Source organism: Apteryx mantelli, chromosome 4 (genome assembly GCF_036417845.1).
Source record: "Apteryx mantelli isolate bAptMan1 chromosome 4, bAptMan1.hap1, whole genome shotgun sequence".
NCBI lineage: Eukaryota > Metazoa > Chordata > Aves > Apterygiformes > Apterygidae > Apteryx > Apteryx mantelli.
The window spans coordinates 48949404-48969658 of record NC_089981.1 but is presented as its reverse complement, the minus strand read 5'-3'; the positions used below and the strand labels follow the sequence as shown (position 1 = coordinate 48969658).

The window sequence follows — 20255 nt, the reverse complement described above, 5'->3', positions numbered from 1 at the left end:
CCCCCCACTGGCTGTATGAGTAGAATCTCGTGGCTATTTCCATCTCAAATAATGATTTTGGTTTAAATATAATAATTGGTCTCCTAGTTTCTTAAAATCTTTAGAGTACATATGAATGCACTGAACAGCAGCCATAACCCATCTAAAAATGGAATACAGATGGACTCAAATGTTGTTCTGATTTCAAATACTTTTTATAATTTTTGCTATAATTGTTCCCTGGCAATATAAATAGTTGGCATTGGTGTATTTTCCTACTATTCTTTTTCTTGCAATTAAGACAGCTCGCCTTATTTTGATTCTTTGAGATTTTAAACTTGAATATAAAACTCTTAAGATAAATATTAATTCTGTTAGTCTTATCTAAAATGTATTTGAAACATGTACTGAATCTAGAAAAACAGTTGTCATGAAAACTCGCAGGCAATGGAAGTTTATAAGGCCATCACACTTCTTACCGACAAAACCTATGCCTCATTGATACCAAAACCGTATTCACTTACTGTTTCCCTCTGTTTAACTATTCATTTATCGAAAACTTCCAGTTACCTTGCACTTCACTGATACAAAAATTCCATTATCAAGTACACAGCGAGATCACTTTATTTTGTGTTCAGTCTGAACTGTATTATATGAAGACAGGAGCTGGCCTGAGCGGATGAACTTTTGTTCAAAGCTCTAGAAATCTCTTTGTAGCTGAAGAAGTGAGAAGCAAAGGGGAAAAGTTGCATCTTTCTGTATGTTTGCACATACTAATTTAGAGAATGGGCTCCCATATCATCCACTGACTAGAGTAGTCATTTTTCTTTTCATTTCATAAATTACTGTGCAGTTTTGTTCACTGTGAGTATAATCTGTATTTAGTGATCGCGAGATGCTTATGCCACTGATTTCTGTTCCATCCAAGCTGACAGAAGAAGTTATTTGATAATGCACATATTGGTATCTTTAATTGCAAAAATGTAAATTTGAAACTTGTATAATGTTCTTGTGCTTTTGAAATAAAATATCTTGTATATGTATATTTAAAAGAGAAATAAAGTAACTTCTTATAGATTATTCAACTTTTATTTGGAGGCACATTTTACAGTTCCTTTTATGAGTCAGTATCAGAAAGGGGAAGAGTTAGTAAATGATTGGTAAACAACACCAGTTATCATTGCAATTCATGTCATCATTGTACCAGTTAGTACTAGTTAGCACATTTTTCTTATTTAAAGAAATAGTTCACTTGAAACTTGTCCTGGTATTTTTAAAGATGCAGATTCCCACAGTGTCTATATCTGTGTAAAAAGTCTTAATATTTAAATGTCCTTAAACTGATTAGTTGAGTGATTCTGATTTTTTTTTTTAAAGGTTCTCAAAGAGGACCCTGCTATATTGTCTGGCAGATACTTAACCTCTTGAAAGTGAAAGTTTGTGGTATTTGTTTAATGTTCTGTGTGATACATTTAAAAAAAAACCCTGTTTTTCTAGAGCTAAGCAAACAGCTGGAAAATCTTTTACCAAAGAAAAGGGACAAGAAGTACTGACAACTTCTATATGTGTTAAACTGCTGGCTGCCATCACTTTCTCCCTGCTTTGTTTTAGCTTTGGTTACCATAAGCTTAAAGTATGAGTGCTAGTGGTGTATGATTATTCTTAATAGAGCAAATACTTTTTAAAAAACAAATACTGAAAAGGTAGAAGGTAAAGGTAGATTAAAATCTACTTGCAAAAATGTTCTTAAGAGTATTAGAACTTAAGTTTAGAGAGGAGGAAAAAAAAAAAGCCATGGCACCATTTCTTGGGTAGTAAGACTCTTGAGGTGTAATGTGCAAAATTATGAAGAGGAAGATTTTAACCATCACATGCTTTGCTTTATGGTTGAAATCCACTTTATTTTCTAGACCATATCCTTGAAAAAAATCTCAGTTTTAAACGTCTTTTTTCCACATGCACAATGCTGAACCTAAATTAATCACTGAATCCTTTTAACCAGTTCTCTGACAAGATCCTCGAAGAGGCTTTCTTCAAGGATGAAAGTTATTTCATTTCTATGGTCCCAATCTTGTTTTGGTTTGGTTTTAATTATGTATTACATGTAGGCTAAACTTGTTTTTTGCTACCAGAAATGGGCAACAACAAACATTTCTCTTAATTTACATTTGTTATGGTTGAAAGCATAGAATAATGAGAAGGTGTGTTATGGAAATGTGCGTTGAGGGAGAGAGAGTTGAAATTCAAAGTGATTTTATATATATTGTTTCTTGCAATAGTAAGAGGAGACCATGTATAGTTATGCATGAAACATTAAAACTGGAGCTGAGATTTCTTTTTGTTTTTGTATGACTCTACTTTCATGAGGTTAGCATCAAGGAACAGGACTATAGTTTGCGCAGTTCAGTTGCAGGTTGTTGGTCAATTTGGAGTGTCTCAGACATAATTTTAGGAGGTCTGTAGGCTTCACGCTTGAATGAGTGATCCTGCACAAAATGTTGTGAAGCAGATATTGGTGACTGTGTGGATTTGATGATCGTTTCAAGTCCATGCTATATTCGTGAGGAGCTGTGGTTAGGCTTTTTTGGCAAACTATAGAACATAATACCTCCTTCCTCTTAATTGTGAATAACGTGTAATACTAGTCTCTTTGGGTACAAGCATTGAGATGCAGTCTAGCGCTTGGACACAGGTTATCCCAATGCACCTTAGAGTTTCTACTTAAAGATTGTGCTGAGCATACTGTGGCAGCCTGAGGAGTAATCAGCTCCAGGTGATAAGCCTCCAGATAAGCCTCCTTTCATCCCGTTTTTCTTCCTGTGAATCATACTATCTTTTACCAAAAATGGCAAATACAATATATCTTAATCTTGTGATACTGAGAATGATCTAGGAATGTTTATTTTCTCAGTTCAGGCTCAAATGGAATTTCATTGAGCGATAGGATTTACATAGGCAAATTCTGCACTACTGTGTAACTCCAAGCAGTCTACCGCCTTTCATTGACTTACAGGAGTAGAGCAGGAGAAGACCATCCATTTAAGTGATAACAGTGATTTAAGTCATAATAGATAAGGACTCCACCTGTGTTCCATGAGCTTCATACTTTATGATTCTTTGCTAAACTACAGAGTACCTTATGTGGAGCCTAAACTACTGCCTTAGTGAGAAACTCATATAAAGCAAATGTGTACCAAATGATTTGTAAGATTTCAAGCACTGTGATTCATTTGTTGTAGGGGACTGTATAAGAATAAGCCATTTAAAAATTCACTTGGCAGAAGGGAGGTTTCCAGATTCTAAGGAAATCCGCTGGTTTTTTTTTGTTTTTTTGTTAGAATTTTGTTTGTAGTAAAAAACAAACTTCTGTATTTATTTGATATTATTATTTTTTTTTATGATCAATGTAAAGCAAGTATCATCAGTGGTAATCATCTTTAAAGGATGAGCATCACAATTGCAACTTTTACAGGAACTGTCGTAGTCCAAAAACTGAACACTGAAACTCTTTATTTTATGAAGAACTTCATAGAGAAGACAGTTTTTTTACATAGGTGAGTTCTACTTTTGGAAGTTGCTGAAGTTTGTTGCACAAATGTATTATTATTAATTCTGACTGGATTAATCATTAATAACAAATAGGGTAAGAAGTGTCCCACAAATCGTATTTATTTCTGTATCTGAGCAGATGCTGCAGCTTATAGGCTTGGCTTGCTAATGCCATCTTTGTCTTTATAAATTACTGAGAATTAAAGACAGTCTGTTTTGCTGCCTGAGCTTGCTTTCTTGATACAGTGGCTGTAATATTAAATATTCCAGGAAATCCAAGCAACTGTGACAGGTGCTATAAAGCTGGGTATGTAGAGTGTAGTTTCACCATCTGAGAAAACTAATAAGACAAAGCAAATAAGAAAACATTTATTGAAAAAGTATTATCGGTCAATGTGTTGCTGAGACTTTCAAATTCATACATAGTATTTGTTCTCACTGCTGTGAGATGAGGTGTCATACTTTAATAATATGTCTGTATTGATGGGGCCTCTAAACACCCCATACAGAACAGCAATGAATGGTCTGATGACTAAGTAGTTGCTAGTAGCAGTCAAGACAGTGACTGTTCCCTGTGAACTGTGGGCTGGTACTCGGTTAATCTTACAAGCATTCACATCGCTAGCCGCTTTCGCAGTTTTTGGCAGTTGAGAGAGAAAGGTAAATTTATCAAATATTAACTATTTCTTTATGGCAAAATGTGTTGTCTTCATGTGAAGTAAAGAATGTGTGGACTCAGGGACATGCGTACTGGACACTCATGCTGCTGCTCCTCACACTAATGTGATCCAGAAATTTTTGCAGTAATTACTGTATCTTTGTACAGAGGCATTCAGGCTGGATGATCGTTTTAGTTCACTCTTTTCACATCTAATTTTCAGTGTAGACTTACACTGCTAATCTTTTGGAAGAAATCTCAGCTAATTGGAATACCAGGCGATAGGAGGATAAACAGTAAAAAGAAAGAAAATACACCTATTGATGAAGTTGTCACATAATGGAAGGATCATACCCGATCTGGCTGAGGAGCTAAGCTAAGAAAATGAGAAGTTGCGGAAATGTTTGTTACTGAGTGCCAGAATCTGGAAAATCAAATGGAGAATTGGGGTAAGAGGGGAGCCTGGGCAGCATAAGGCCAGCAGTGTGCGTAGTGCGGGGCAGCAGCGTGAAGCAGGTAGGTGTTATGCAGCCTGGCAAGGTTGCTGTGCTGCCGTGTATGGTAACAGTGAGAATATTTGCTAACCTGTATGCTAGTACAGATGTTTGCTGCAGACCATCACAGGACCTTTCCTGTATCATTAATATTAGGTATTTAGTTTTCAGGATATAATTTATTCTTTCACAAAATTAGGTAAGCCTAAATACCTGCAGGGCACTGAGAAAATACTGCTTTAACATAACGGGCAAGCACTGGGCATATTAACTGTGATACCAAACTGTTAACAATGACAATAGCACGGAACTTGTTTTCATACACAGAAAGCAACAAAGATGATACTGAAACAAATTTTAACTTGCAAATGGGATGATGTTTGCTTAAGATCAAGTTACTTCAGATTATTATGTTTGCTCAGTATTTTTTTTAATTATTATTTAAAGTTTCTGGTAGAAATCACAGAAGAAAAAAAAAAAAGGATTACCATTTTCCCAAATGCAGAATAAGTCAACAGATCTGTCTGGGAAAGCCCTTGTATCCGCAAGTGCAAATTATAAATGCATGCCTTTGGGAAAACACGTATGAGAGTGAAACAGTGGTGATGTGTCCTTAGTACATGTATTTGCAGAACAGCAGAAAGTAGATGGCAGGAAGAGCAAACTTGAGCATATGTAAGTGGTTATGCAATAGGGTTGCAATGTCTTCTCATGGTTCCTACCTAAAATGTTCACTGTTCCCCTTCATACAAAGAACTGTGTAAATACTTATTCAGCTGACTGCCCTCATACTCCAAAAATACTCCATTTGAATCTACCAAGCAATAACAAATATATAAATTATTATGAGTAATGTGTATGTGGTTTGCATGTGTGTATAGTCATGTGCAGGCACACTGCAAAACTCATTCTGGCTGCTAACTTCCATGCTGGATGTTATGCACTGAGAGGAAAAAACAAAAACCAAGGAAAGGGTTAGAAAAGTATCTGTTTGTTCCTTGCAGGCCAAGTAACTGAAGGTATTATTCACATGCATCCATTCTACCTAGAGTTGAAATCTCTGCCTGTTGTGATGACACCTAGTCCTTCCAAGTTGCACTTCCACTTTAATCTCCCCTTGAAATGAAGAATTTTTGTTATTTTCATTTTTAGACATAAATTTTATATAAGGGCACTGTATTGCCAGTAGCAGAAAGAGCAGAACAGAAGTGAGTCTTAACATTTAGTCTGCAACCCAGGTAGGTTTATCTTTGTTCTAGGTTCCTACAGGAGCAAACAGTGCAGATCCGGGAAAGGCTCATCAGAGCCTCAGCCATGAGAGCTGCCTATGATAAGTGCGAGGTGAGTTAAGTTGGGAGCGTGTCTCAGGTATCTTGAGTCCTAGTCACATTTCAAAGCTTTGATGGCTTATATGAATGCTGTAAAGCAAATGCAGTACAAGGATGATGAGTTACCCAGAGAGGTTGTGGGGTCTCCATCCTTGGAGATGCTCAAAAATAACCTGGATGCAGTGCTGAGCAACCTGCTGTAGTTGACTCTGCTTGGAGCCAGGGGGGTTGGACTAGATGATCTCCAGAGGTCCCTCCCAGCCTCAGCAATTCTGTGATTCGGTAAGGATCACAGAAAGGTGGAAGCACAAGAGTCATCAGAACAAAAAATACTGATGAATGTGATGTTTAGTAAAGGTATAAGAAAGGTAATAGGTAATATACATCAGTATGTATGTATGTATATATATCTATGGTCTATAAAGAATTAGGGGCAACTAGTTAAAATTATTTGGGAGAAGAACAGTAAAAAAATCCTACTAGAGCGGTGCTGGGACTCTGCTATAGACCTATAGGTTTGGATTTGGCCACAGGAAGAGATTGTTATAATGTTGTTAGAGAAATGCTGTCAGGAGATAACATTTAGAGCTTCAGTTTTCCAGATCCAGACTGGAGAGCAAGTAGTGGTAATAACAGAATGATTAAGGTAACCCTGGATTACTTTTTCTCCAAACCCAGAAAATATAGCATCTATATTTCAGAAAGAGAAGTGAAAATGTTCCAGATAATTACAGACCTATTACACTGCCTGTAATCGAGTAGAAGACTAGAACAAATTAAGACACAAATAAAAATGAAATAAACATGCAACATGAGCTTTCTAAGATAGAAATCTAATATCTGCAGTTTTCTAGACAAAGGAAATGTAATACATGTATCTACGTTCATACAAGGCATTTGATATGGTACATGGTGACAAATTGTTGGGTAAATTGAGATTAGTGAAAGTGGAGACTATAATAATTAGTGTTAAATAAGGAAGTATCAAACAGGAGGAAGATCACTAGTGGAGTCCTGGCAAATTAGTCATGGGACCATTCTTGTTTAATATTGTCATTTATAACCTTGGGGTACAAAAAGTGCTCATTACATTTGCTGAGGGTTTAAAATTAAGAGACATCCTCAATAAAAAGGAAGACATGAATGTTTTGGATGTCTAAAACAATAGAAATGGGATGAAAAACAATATTGTGTCATAAAATGAAGACTGAAGCTCGGAGGTTGATGAAAAGAGACATCTTCATAAAATAGAAGTTTGTCAGCTGCATATGGCAGATATCAGTGAGAGGCTGCTGGAAAAAGGCAAATAAGATCCCCAAATGCATTGGTCCAGGTAGTCCCAGTAGAGATAGGGAAGTATCAATGTCATTGTACAAAGCACTAGTGAGTTTTCAGTATTGAGGACACCAATGTTCCAAAACTTAGTTCAAAGTAGAACAAAATACAATGAATGCTTGGGTAAGCAAGGGAATAGAAAGACTATCAGGCCAGAAGAGACTTAGAAAAACATAGCTTGTTTAACCTAGAGAAGCAGAAGCTGAGAAAAAGACTATGAGAGGTAACTGGGTATCAAATTCTCAGAGACCTTAGAAGGAAAAGAACTATTTAAACTGAAGAACAATGTTGGCACAAGATCAAATTGCTATGAATCATCTATGAATAAACTTAATTTGGAAATTAGAATAAGGTTTCTGAACTGCAAGGGAGTGAGGCTCTTGCAGAACCTTCCAAAAGGATTAGCAAGGGTAAAGTCATCTTTTTTTTCTTGTTTGTCTGTTTTTAACTGTATGCTATTGTTTCTGTGATAGCAAGGACTAGAGTCCATGCTGCAGAAAGTTCTTTCCAGTCCTTTGTTACTGGGGTACTAAGTCTGTTTGTTCAGAAGAATTTCAATCTGTTATCTGAACTAATCACTTATAACACTTCTCAAATGGAAGGGGTTGATTGTTTATTGAACACTTTGCATTCTCTCAAGTAGGAAATAGTTATTTGTAATTTAGTTTGATTGAAAAACCACTCCCAATTTTAAAACTCTCTCCTGTGTTTTGTTTGCTATGATTGACATTCTTCTTAAAAAGCCTAATTTGCAATGTAATTTTGTCCCTGTAGAGTCTCCCTCATTCTTCTACTTGGGTAGCGAATCATTAAAGTTAGGAAAGGCTTTGTCAAATGCTTTTAAATAGCTTTTAAATCTTGTTTCTATTGAGTAAAGACTTACACATCTAATATTGAGGAATTAATCCTATTTCATAGAGATGGTTTTATTTAAAATAGTAAAAATAGGGGAAAAAAACCACTTTCTTTTACCACATCACTGTAGTACTTCTTGGGCATGTGTTTTCTCTACAGTTTGCAGCATAGAAATTAACCATCAGGGTCACAAAAAGGAATTATGAGTGCAAATCCAGGCTTAAGTGGGAGAGATGACCTACACAGAGCAAGGCCAATGGTACTAAAAGGATTTAAAATCACATTTAGACAGACTTCTCATTTTTTTAATGATATACGGCTCCACCAAAACAGTTCAGTGCAAGGACTGTGATTTGGATTATGTTAGGACTTCTGTGTAGAATGTGATGCCTCTAGGCCTCTAGCTGTTTGTTTAGGTTCAAAGTGGAAACAATCTGATGCCAGGCAATGGGACATATGATTAAAAAAAACCCCAAAAACCTGTATTAGTGAGACTAGTTTCTGTCAGTTTAACTAGTACCCCCAGTATACTGAAGACAAAATGCAACAGAGTGTATCTGGATTTTAGCTGTCCCATATTTAGAGTACTTTTTTACTTAATGCTCTGGCCCTTCTGTAGGAGACCCATATCGTTCTTGTAGTCTGATGCCCTAACTGGGCACAATACACCAGCTAAGGCTGCACCAGTGCTGAGTAAAGCAGGGGGGGCTTAATGAGTTTTGCAGTCTATATTCTCACTTATATTTATCAATATAAAAATTTCTCTTTTTGTAGCAGCTTGGCATAGTTGAATAATGATTCATCTTAACTTTGGGATCTTTTTCTGGAGAAGTGCTGCCTAGCCTAGTTCCTTCAGCCTGAGTTGGGTATTACTGCTTAGATGCATTTCTGCCCCATCTTCTTATTGAATGGCGTTCAGTTTTTTTCAGGTCACTTCTCCAGCTTGTCAAGATTCTTTTGAATCTGAATCCTCACCTCCAGTGTGTTTGCAGCTTCTAATTCATTAGGCAAATCATTAATGAAAATAATGGAGCAAGGACAGGTTCCCGGGTAACTCCCCCCTCCCTTAATATTGCCCTTTCTTTCAGTAGTGCACAACTGATGCTTACTGTGTACTGTTTTACAACCAGCTTGGCATCCATCTAAAGATAGTTTAATGTAGTCTGTGTTCTCCTAGTTGCTCTGTGAGCATGTCAATGTAAGACAGTGTCAAAAGCCTAGTTAAAATCAGGGTGTATGATATCTGCTTTTTCTATATCCAAAAATCTGTTACTCTGTTATAAAAAGAAATTACTTAGTTCTTGACAAATCCATCATACAAGGACCTCCACTAGAGAGAGATCAAAAGAGTAAGTTCACAGCTGTTATAATTCTGCAAGCTAAATAGATGACCTAGATGGATTTAAAATGGAGCAAGGTGTCAGGTTTCCTCTGTTTCTACAGCTAATTGCATTTTGCCATTAGGAAATATTTCCTAAAATACAGCATATGTTTTCCTTTTGTTTTAATTTATACTCTTATTTCCTGTTTTGTAACCATTTTCATCAAACTGAAACATTCTTAACTTTTATTTTTAAAGCATTTCATTTTTTAATTTGCATATTCCTACTTAAACTCTTGATTCAATTCTTCCTAATGAAACAAATCTCCTATAGGAATACTAGTTTGTTTTTTCATCTCTGAAGCTACTTCTGATTACCTTACTCCTTTTGATTATTGAGCAATCTATGACTGCTCTTCCAAATGTAGACAAACTAAAATTTTATAGATAGAGACCACTGTTGACTGAAACATGTGGCACTTCTCATACTCATCTGAAAAGTAAAAAAAATCTCATTGGATTTTTTTATCACATTTTTTATCACACTTTATCACATTCAATTGCAAAGTCTGTTTAATTTGCAGTATATGGCTGTCTTTCTCCTTGATCTCTCAAGGTACTACAACTTTCTGTGTCCCTTCTTTTCCATTATTCTGCCAGCTCATTTCAGTTCTTACAGTGAGGCTTAGGGCTCTCTTGGGCTCAGTGTCCTGAAGGGAGGAGAAGGGGGGCGGGGGGGAAGAGACACACAGACAGACCATATCTGCTTCCTTCTGGATTATATTTTCCAGATTCACTGGATTTCATTTAGTGTCTCTGCTTTAAAAAGTAGGCATACTTTCTGTTAATTTAATGAAACATAAAGGCTGGAAAACCTGCGTTCTAACAACAAATGTCTCTGAAATTCTTCCATTATCGTGTTGAAAGACAGAAAAGGAAAACAGGGAGCCAGTATCACAGTGTACAATTGAGAGAATGGCATAGAGAAAAGTGGCTTAAATTTATTAGGAGCTGGAGATTTTTATTTTTTTTTTAATTAATATGGTTTGGACAGGATGGATAACTTCTGTCTGAAGAAATTGGCCTGCTACTGCTTAAAAGTGGTGAAAAGACGGGGAAAGCCAGCAATGCAGAAGTTTGGTTGAATATGCTGTGTTTGCCAAGAGAGAAATTAAGAAGTTCCGTATCCTTTAAAGTTTTAGGATGGAAACTGTTAGATAGGAAATTCAGATGAAAAGCCAGAGCAATCATTAAACAAAGACATCTAAGTAAGGCACACAAAAAAGTCAGAAAGTCAAATGAAGACTAAATGCGTACATACTTCTGTACAAATGCCTAAAAAATAAGATGTATAAACTAGAATATGTGACTTTAAAGGAGAATACTGTCATAACAGACACTTTAGAAAACTGGTGAAAAAGATAACATTGTAAGAAAGAGGACAAATTATATAGAATGGTAAAGAGTATCACAGCACTGCAGAAGAGGGGTTATATATTAAAGAATGTGAATAGTTTCAGTATATATAGGTATCCTAGGTCTTCTGTGGATTGAAATTCTGTTCTAATATAGGAGATACAAAGTATTGGAGTATAGTAAAATGCTTGACCAAGATGGTGACTGTGTAATACAGGAATGTAACAGTAACACAGCAATGTTTTTCCCCTGTAACACAGGGGAAAATCACAATGATAACAGGAGATTTCAAAGGCCACTAGGTAGACTTGTAAACAACGTAACAGACTGATGCAGTGACAGTATTTTTGGCTATCAGAAATGGTTGAAGGAATTGCACACCAATTAAGTTGGACTTCTACACTGGACAAATTGATTGAAATTCTGATGAAGAGTAGAATAAGTAGACACATGGGTAAGTGGAGTCAGTTCTCGTCAAGGGGAGTCACAGCTTACAAATCTGACAGAGGTCTTTGCAGGAGTCAGTGAGCGCAGTGAGGAGGTGCAGCTAGTCACTATCACGTATGCAGATTTTAAACTCTTTTCAGAGTCCTCCAACTCATAGAATTAGAATAAGCTGTCATGAGATAAAAATAAAGATCCACTCCCAGATTAATAGTGCGTTAAAATGTAGGCATCAAAGTACGCTACTAAATGGTCTGTTTTCACAGTGGAAGAAGCTTAACAGCTGAGTTCTGCAGAAATCTGCATTAGGATCTTTTCTGTTCAAGATTTTCATAAGTGATCTGAGAAAGGGAATTATAAAGTGGCAAATTCTGCTAGTGATACAAAGATATTCAATAAAAACAAATGTCCACTGTGAATGTTTCTTATGATACTTATTGACTGGGTAGTAAGAGAGAAAATTCAGTTTTGATAAATGCAAATCAATCTACATGTGCAAAAACTAACCCCTTGCACACAATATGGCTTTATATTAGTAACAGTCAAAAGGGGAAACAGTGATAGGGATTCTTCAGAAAAGGATACAGGACCTTCTTCTATTTAATCCATGATACAGCTATGTCTTCTACATGTGCACCCGTTACTAATTAAAAATAATAATATATGGAGAAGAGTGACAAAAATTGTCAAAGGTATGAAACAGCTTCCATAGAAGAAGAGATTAAATAGTTGCTGCTTCAAATTGGAAAGATGGGATCAAGAGGGATTATAACAGAGTTATGAAATCTTGAATGGCATGGAAGAAGTAAATGAGTAATAACTGTCAAATGCAGTTTATAGCAAGAATTAGGGGATACCAGATTAAGTTGTCAGGAAGCCAAAAAGCAAAGATAAGCACTTTTTCAAACAATGCAGAACTGAATTGTGAAAAAATTAAAATTTGAAGCTCATTGTCATAAGTTTTTTTGCATATAAAAAGTATGAATGGCTTTTAAAAAATTGTCATGCAAATTCATGAAAGAAAAGCCCATTGAGAGTTATTAAAACACTGTGATACAACTACAGTCTTTGTCACTAAGTTCCCAAACTGCTGTTTCCTGAAAGTCGGGAAGGTATGTCAGAGGAAGAACTATTTTATAACTGTCTTGTTTCTTATGAGCCTTTTTCAAACCATTTGCTACAGGCTACTATTACAGACAGGCCCAGTCTGCCCACTTTTATTTTTAACATACTTAAGTATATGCCTAAGATTTTCAGTACTGGAGAATTTTCATTTGAAATTAGTCATGAGTATAGCCTGTTTGAATTACAGTATAGGTTTTTACATCATACACTTTATTCACAATGTATTCTTACAATATAATTCTTGCTTATTCTAGTGTCATAGAAAACATATTTGGACAGGTAAAGAAATTTTTATTGTTATTTTTGTACAATTTCAAAAGCAGGAATAGTTCTGCTTTGGATATCACAGTGATATTGATAACTTCTTTTACTCAGGTGATTAGACACAAAGAGTGCATGAGCTGTCCAAAGGTGTGTCCAAACAATGTATTTTCAACAACAGTAAAAAGTAAAAATGTTTTATTTGGTCTTTTATCCTCTATTCTGTATCTGCATTCTCTATTCTGTTTATCTGCTTATAATCTTACCGTTAATGATGTTACAGGCATCCTGTAACTGCAACTGTCTCAGCTGCAGAAACACTTTCACTCAATATATTGACGTATAAAATTCCTGAGTGCTCTACAAGCAATGTGACGGGACAGCTGTCAGTGTATCTTTCTGTCTTCATTGGTTCCAGATAATCCCTAATATTCCAGCCCCAGAATCTATGTAAGTACCATTGAAATTATGAGCTTTTTAACATCTGGGATAATCAGTATTTGTTTATGGAAAATATTTACTTGTTTTTAGACTTGTACCATCACATGACACTTTGAATTTTAATATCCTGCCATGAGCCATCGATTAGTTTTCTTGAGCAGAACTTCTTTTAGGATTACCCACTGATTTTCAGAAGTATGACAGCTGGCTTTCTCTGAAGTATGGGGAAAAATGAAGAGAGATTTCACATTGTTTAACTTCTCTGTTCACACGCACGCATGCACGTTCACACGCACGCATGCACGCACAGTATAAAGAGCTAACTTCCATTGCCTTCAACTCAATTTCATCTAGCTAATAAGCTCTTTTAGAAGGCTCAATATATGTAGATTTGGGCAACGTGCTAAATTTTCCCCTGTCCTAAACTGGACTTTATTTTAACAGTTTTTTCATTTCACAGTTTTTTTCTTTTATTGAAGAATCTTTTCATCCAAGCACAGAGACTAGTTTAATAATTTCTTTGGGATTTCCCTGCTGCTGGATTTCTGTAGTTGTGACACGTATCTACTCACAAAAAGGAAGGAGGAATGCCCAAGTCTTAAGCTTAGGAAAAAGTCCTGCTTTCATAGTCCTACTGGGATCTAGATCAGGGCCCCCACCTTACCAATATTTAAGGAAGCACAGAGAGCAGGCTTACAGCTTTCTCATAATGCTGCCTAAGGCCTATTGCTTCTAGCACTTCTGCCTGTGTAGCACTGCCTGAGACTGTTGCGGTGAAGTATTTTATATATAGTGCTAATATTTATGCAATAGAGCAATTACTAAAAGCAATTACTAAAGAAGGAAGAAAACTGCATTTTAATGCATGCCATTGGAGTCCTTTACATGTAGATCAAATTACCCAGGCAGCTTTCTTTACAAACTCCAGTAGAAAGAGTGCATCTTTGCACATGTATATACTTGCCTGTGATATGCTTATTTTAACTGCATAATAAGCAATCTAGTCTACATCTAAAAATGTATTCCATTCTTGCAAGTACTGTCTATATGGTAAAGCTATGTATCTAAAAGGAGGTTTTGAGATGTAAAAAATTGAGCATAAATATTAACAATAAATAATATATTCAGCCAAAAGTCTGCCTCACTTTTCTGATATTCTTTGTTAAAATTGACTTAAAACAATCCTCATACCTTCTCACCTAATTTTCTTGCAGTTATGTCACTGCATGTATCATCCTGTGTCTGGTCCTGCAAATGCTTCAGGGCAAGGAATATGCCATAGTCTATTGAAAAAGCTCTGTAAGTATACTGAATTAATATACATAATTTCTAATAGAGGTCATCTTCAGTGAGATTTGCATCCTCTCTGGGGACTTTGAGAAAGCTGTCTGTAGTAAAGAAAGCCCTGAAACAATCTTTGAAGTGTTTGTGGACTTATATTCAGGGTATTACGTACTGAGGTACTTCTCGCACTTCTCACACATTACACCACAGTTATTTTCTATCCTAGAGAGCATGAAGTCTCTCATAGTGATCTGTCACAGACCACTCTTATGACGCTTACCTCAAACAGCCAGATAAGCAATGCCTCAATACCAATGGATCGCATAATAGCCGTGTAGTAATCCAACAGGACTTCTCTGCACCCCTTCACCCAGATATTCAGCTCCTCTGTCAGAAAATCATAACTGTAGTGAGCGCTGTTGTTTGTAAGCTGGTACTGGATACAGGGCCGTGGGGAATTTGGATTGCAGCAGCTGAAGGGTACTCCATCCACCAAGAACTTTCCATCAATGTTACTCTTCAGACGGCTGCAACAAGATAGAAAGTTTGGGCATTATAAATGTGGTATCAGCAGCAGAAAGTGTGGATACTTTTTTATAAAAGGATATATTGAATGTCTGCTGCAATGCAGGCCTCTCCAGAGTTACAAAAGGGAACCGAGAATATATTTCCAAGGGGAGATGCTGCTCACTGCAGGAAAGCTATATTTTTCATTTGCTGAAGTATTTCCTAAGTATGGTATTAGTGTAGTATCTCATGTGGATCTTGGTATTGTACATGCAAGATGTAAATTCAATGTTATGGAGAAGGAGAGCAAGATGTCTTTTAGGTATCTTTGCACTGAAAATATTAAATACAGCTTTAGAATTTGTTTTTCTTGGCAGAACTCTAATGAAAATTATGGCCCTAGAAATCCTGTGTTTCACTAGTACCTGACTGATTTTTGTCTCTGAAGAGCACAGACTCTTCAGAGACACAGATTTTCCAGGAGTCAGGGAGTTTGTAAGATGTTGTGAGACATTCTCTATTTACATGCTAATTGCCAAAGGCTTATTTCTGAGACCAGCCCAAAGATGAGAGCCACAGACTGTTTTAGCGAAGCCCATGCCCTGCAGCCTCTGCTGTGGAGCCAGAATATGTGAAAGAGATTCTTCTCTTAGATCTCCAGCTTTCACCACTTGTTAATAGTAGATTTTTTTAAGTTTTGCAAAACATCCCTATTTGTTAATGTTCAAGGAGATATAAAAATGTTATTTTCTTGTTCCACTACAGAAGATCTAAATTAAAGGGAAGGAAGTCATCACAAGATGCTAATGGAGCCGTAACTCTGGGGTCTGCTATTCTTACAGCATTTTGGGACTAAATGTATCCTTCAGGAGAAACGTAAGCTGCTAGGAAGCTCAGCATTTGTGGCTGTGCTGGGATGGTAGAATAATTGCCTTCACTGCATTTCTGTGGGCCTGCTGGAAACAACCTCCTTCCTTTGTTTGTTTTGCATTCTGTCAAAAATATCTTCCTCAGAGATCTTGCCAAATAGGTCAGGAAGATCATCTGCTGTTTCCCACCCAGGAGTGGGTTAGGCACAACTTCCTCCCCTTTTTAAGGTGTACTTCTTCACTCTGTGGCTCAGCTTCCCTTGACTTTCATACTTCTGTAAACAGCAAGAGAAAGAAACAAATGCAAAAGAATCCAACTAATTCACTGAAATCTGATTCAGCATGCAAGCAGTGCAACTGGCATAGGCAAAGCCACTCACTAGTAGGGAAACAGGGCAGGGAGCCAGAGAGGCACAAAACAGAAGGCTAGAATGGGGGAGAAAAACCTCACAGAGGGAGGGAGGGAGGGAAGGCAGGAAGGTGGTGAAAGGGAAGCTTTTATCTGGCCAACAAAATGCCCTGCATATTTCAGTAACATGACCCAAATACACTGCAGCATCCAGAAGAACACATCCATGTGTTAAAACACATTCCCTTAAACTTTTGTTTCTACTGCCCACAACAGCAGTTTCCAGGCTTTGGTTATTCCCCCCTTGCCATAGTATTTCCTCTGCTTGTGGCAAATCAAAGACTGTGGTAACTTGGTATTGTTAGAAAGGAAGCTGGAAAGATCTCAGTAACAAAGCTGAGGGAGCGAGATTTGCCATAATTCAAAGTAATTTTGTAAAACAAAACTTGCTTTTGAGACTCTGAAAGATGATTTGTAACTAACTAAAGCAATCATAGGATTGTACTGCTATAACCTGCCTCATCCTGCTACCATTCCCATTGCTTGACTCCATGTGTTGTCACATTGTGGTGTTGGTGTTGGCAATGGAGATGTAGAAAAGAGGGGAGGAAATGGGATTGTGAAGAAAGGTGGAAAGTTCAGTTTTGCAGAGATTTCATTTGAAAGGACAGTATGTCAGTTCTCAACTGCTTTACTCTCAATCTAATGAGTACTAATTGACAAACTACAATATGAAGCCAAGAAAAATACTTGGTTCCCTCTCCGTCTTGTATGAACTTTCTGAGCAAGCTGGACTTTGGGCCTAATGATTTCCTACCAAAGGTTTCACTACCAGATTTTGGCAATAATATAATTTGATTATAGAGCACCAACTTTGATACTGGCAATTGAGATGAGATTATCCCAATTTATGCACTGTAAAAGAAATTCTGCACTTCAGTTACTTCCCTCGCACACATTTCACTGATGTCCCCTGTCTACGCGGGACAAAAATTAACAGACAGTATATTCTCAAAATAATGGCAGAGGTGGCCATGCAGATTAAAATAACTGAGTTTTGCTACCACACAGGAGAAAACATTACTGTTTCTACATGGCTCACAGAAATAAAAAGCAGTATATTTTACTTTTCTCCTTACAACAAGATATTACTAAAAGTTCCTGTGGACAATTTCCATTGCCATGTCACTTTTCAGAGCAGAATCAGAATTTAAAACACCTCTTGAGTCAATCTGCTTTGTGTCACTGCTGCTTTCCAACTTCTCTCTCCAGAACTCTTGTTCTGAACCTTGCTGTATCACGATAGCTAACTGACCTAGGCAGGCTCTGGTCTGTGTTCTCCAAGGTCCTGTCCTCTGCTAAATTTGCAGTTCTAATGGGCTTTGCAATAATGCAGTTTCAAGATGCAAGGTTTGTGAAAATAAGATCTTTGTCCTCACTTCATCTGGCTTTATCATCAGTGATTTTTGACTTCAGTGAAGCAAAACACTTGGCAAATGCCATGCCAGCTTTTGCTATTTATCTTCATGTTGAAACTTACTAGCATGTGAATTTGTAATGGTTGAATGTGTTCATTTATCACTTTCATACTTTGAGCCTAAGCTTTCTTGGAAGGCTCTGTGAAAAGGTTCACCTCAGTTCCAAGTCAATTGTGGAAGTGGAAACCATGAAGCATTTCTGTGAATCTGATCTTCCAAAATCAATTATTGCACACTGCCATTCATCTTCTTTTTAGGTCTGCATCAAATGAGATGCAATCATGTCTCCCACCTGCCTATTCTCTTCCTGTCTGCTGATTATATATAAAAGAGAAACTGCCAAACTTCTCCTTTTGCTTGATCCAGTGCAAAATATACCCATTAATAACCAATTCATTTGAAACATTCTAAGTTAAAAACCAATAATAACAGGAAATGAACAACCTAACATCTCAGTGATTTCTGGATAATGAAATGGGGAGAGAAAAAAAATGAAGATTCCTCTTTCTAGCTGAGGATCCAAACTGCTTGCTGTTGGACAGTGCTTGCTATTGGAATTACTAATCTGGTCTGCTCCCAGGAATTGTATAGCTACCTGACTCTCATGAATGAAGCTTTTTAAAGCTTTTGAAGAACTATTATGTATTGGATTGTCTGTTACTTGTTTTAAATTTTGATTACTACCTTTTCAATTTTCTGTAAGAATCACCAGTTTCTTCTTTTTGAGTGTATCATTTCACAAATGCTACATCCTGTGAGGCACCAACACAAAAACAAATACTGAAGCTTTTCCTCCTTTCTCATTATGTCGTGTACATGGTGTTGGCAGTATCTCTTGCATGAACATAGAGGCTTGAACCTGAGTTTGTCAAGTCTAATATCTGAAGGGAAAAGATCTTTCAATGGTTAGTGTTCTTTAGGATTCACTATGCAATGCATTGATAGTACAATCCTTTTTCTTTTCGTTATCAGCTCACTATACCTTAAATTTTGAGACAGCTGATTCTCCATGTTAAAGAAGGAAAGATACATCATTGCTTTGCTTAACATCTGTGAAAAGTTAGCAAATGGCAACTTCTGACTGTGTATGTAGTTAGCAAAGTAGATACTAATTCCTGCTGGGCTTCTGTCTCTTAATCAAAAAGTGTAGAATGACCATGCTACTTGCAAAATATGCTGTTTGAGGTCTATGCTAAAACTTCAGAATGATTAAACATAAGCAGCAGGATGCTTTTTGGCATTGCCTGAGCACCTCAGTATTCCTGTTTTTAGGGGGAGTATATGGTCTAGACAAAGTGTTATTTCTGCCTCTACCCACTAAAAGATTCTACATTAATCAAACTATGAGGGTGTTTGTGAGCATGCCTATGCTCACTGAAATATTCTCTCTTGTGTTAGATCTGTTACAAGAGTTATTCAGAATGATCTTTGAGAGAAATCTTCTACAAACAAGGTGTCATTTTAATAAGGAGGAAAAACACTGCTAGAATTTGTTTCCCGGTGGCAGAGAACAAGCAGTTTTGCCTTGTTCTCTTCAATGTCGATGCATCTCATGATCTTCTGACACTACCGTCGTTTACTTCCTGTTCATTACAAATTCTTCTTGAAGGAGCTTTTTTCATAGAATTTTCCATGTGACAAGTAACTACTTACTCCAGAACTTCTTTGGAAGCCATATTCAGATAGCGAGCGGATACCCACTGAATTTCAAATCAGTCTCTAAAGCCATTGTTTCCACAACATCGGAATCCAATTTGTAACATGTCCACTGTTTTCTTTAAAAAGAAACATCGTCCAGGTATGTCTGTGTCCTCAATAGTACTTAATGGCATCCCTCAGTCCCAGATAGAGAGACTCTTCCAGCTCATTCCTCATGGCATAGCACATGAAAGCACCCACCAGGATGCAGAAAGTAAAACAGAAGGTACATACAATGTATGGGAGCATAACTAGTTTCCAGCGAGAGAACTTGTTGGCATCTGAGCAGTCATAGCAGATTTTGCTGCCCAGGAAGCTGATGATACATGCTATGACCCCCACAGAGATCAGCATGTTGGGGACAGAGTTAATGTCCCCTTTTGCCATCACTTCATTGTGTTTCTTGATCTCTATTTTCAAAAAGAGGCCAAGACTGAAGAGAATGATCCCACTCAGGACAGAAACCCAGTTGAGGATCCATAGGATCTGAGCCAATTTGTCCCTCTTTGTTTTGGTGAATTTTACTTTAAGGACAGCCATAGTCAGATCAGCATTAAGAAAAGAAGCGTAGGTCAAGGAAAGCTCGTAAGCTGCTTAGGAGCATATATCCAAGGCATGCAGTGGAAATCTGTGAATAACAGAGGGAGAGGGAGATTACTGTCTGTTTGACTGGATATTTATAGAGCCTACAGAGCATTTCTTCATGCACTCTGATGCTAAGGGAGCATCCCAGCTCTTGTTTAAATTTCATACAATATAAATCTCTTAAAATCATGGTTCCAAGGACTGACTAGAGCACTTATAAACAAGTGACCCAATCAACCCTATGGATTTTTCTAAGAACAATTTTCTGTGCAGATTTTC

The 20255-nt window shown here is 37.0% G+C and overlaps 1 protein-coding gene across 1 annotated transcript; it reads right to left on the bottom strand.

Moving 5' to 3' along the window:
- Nucleotides 1-13365: 13365 nt before the first annotated feature.
- Nucleotides 13366-19931, bottom strand: LOC106498240 (photoreceptor outer segment membrane glycoprotein 2-like). Its single transcript, XM_013959405.2, is given in 4 exon segments — nt 13366-13420; nt 14771-15017; nt 19347-19507; nt 19509-19931. Coding segments are annotated over 4 exon segments (870 nt in total). The 3' UTR covers nt 13366-13381.
- Nucleotides 19932-20255: the final 324 nt, after the last annotated feature.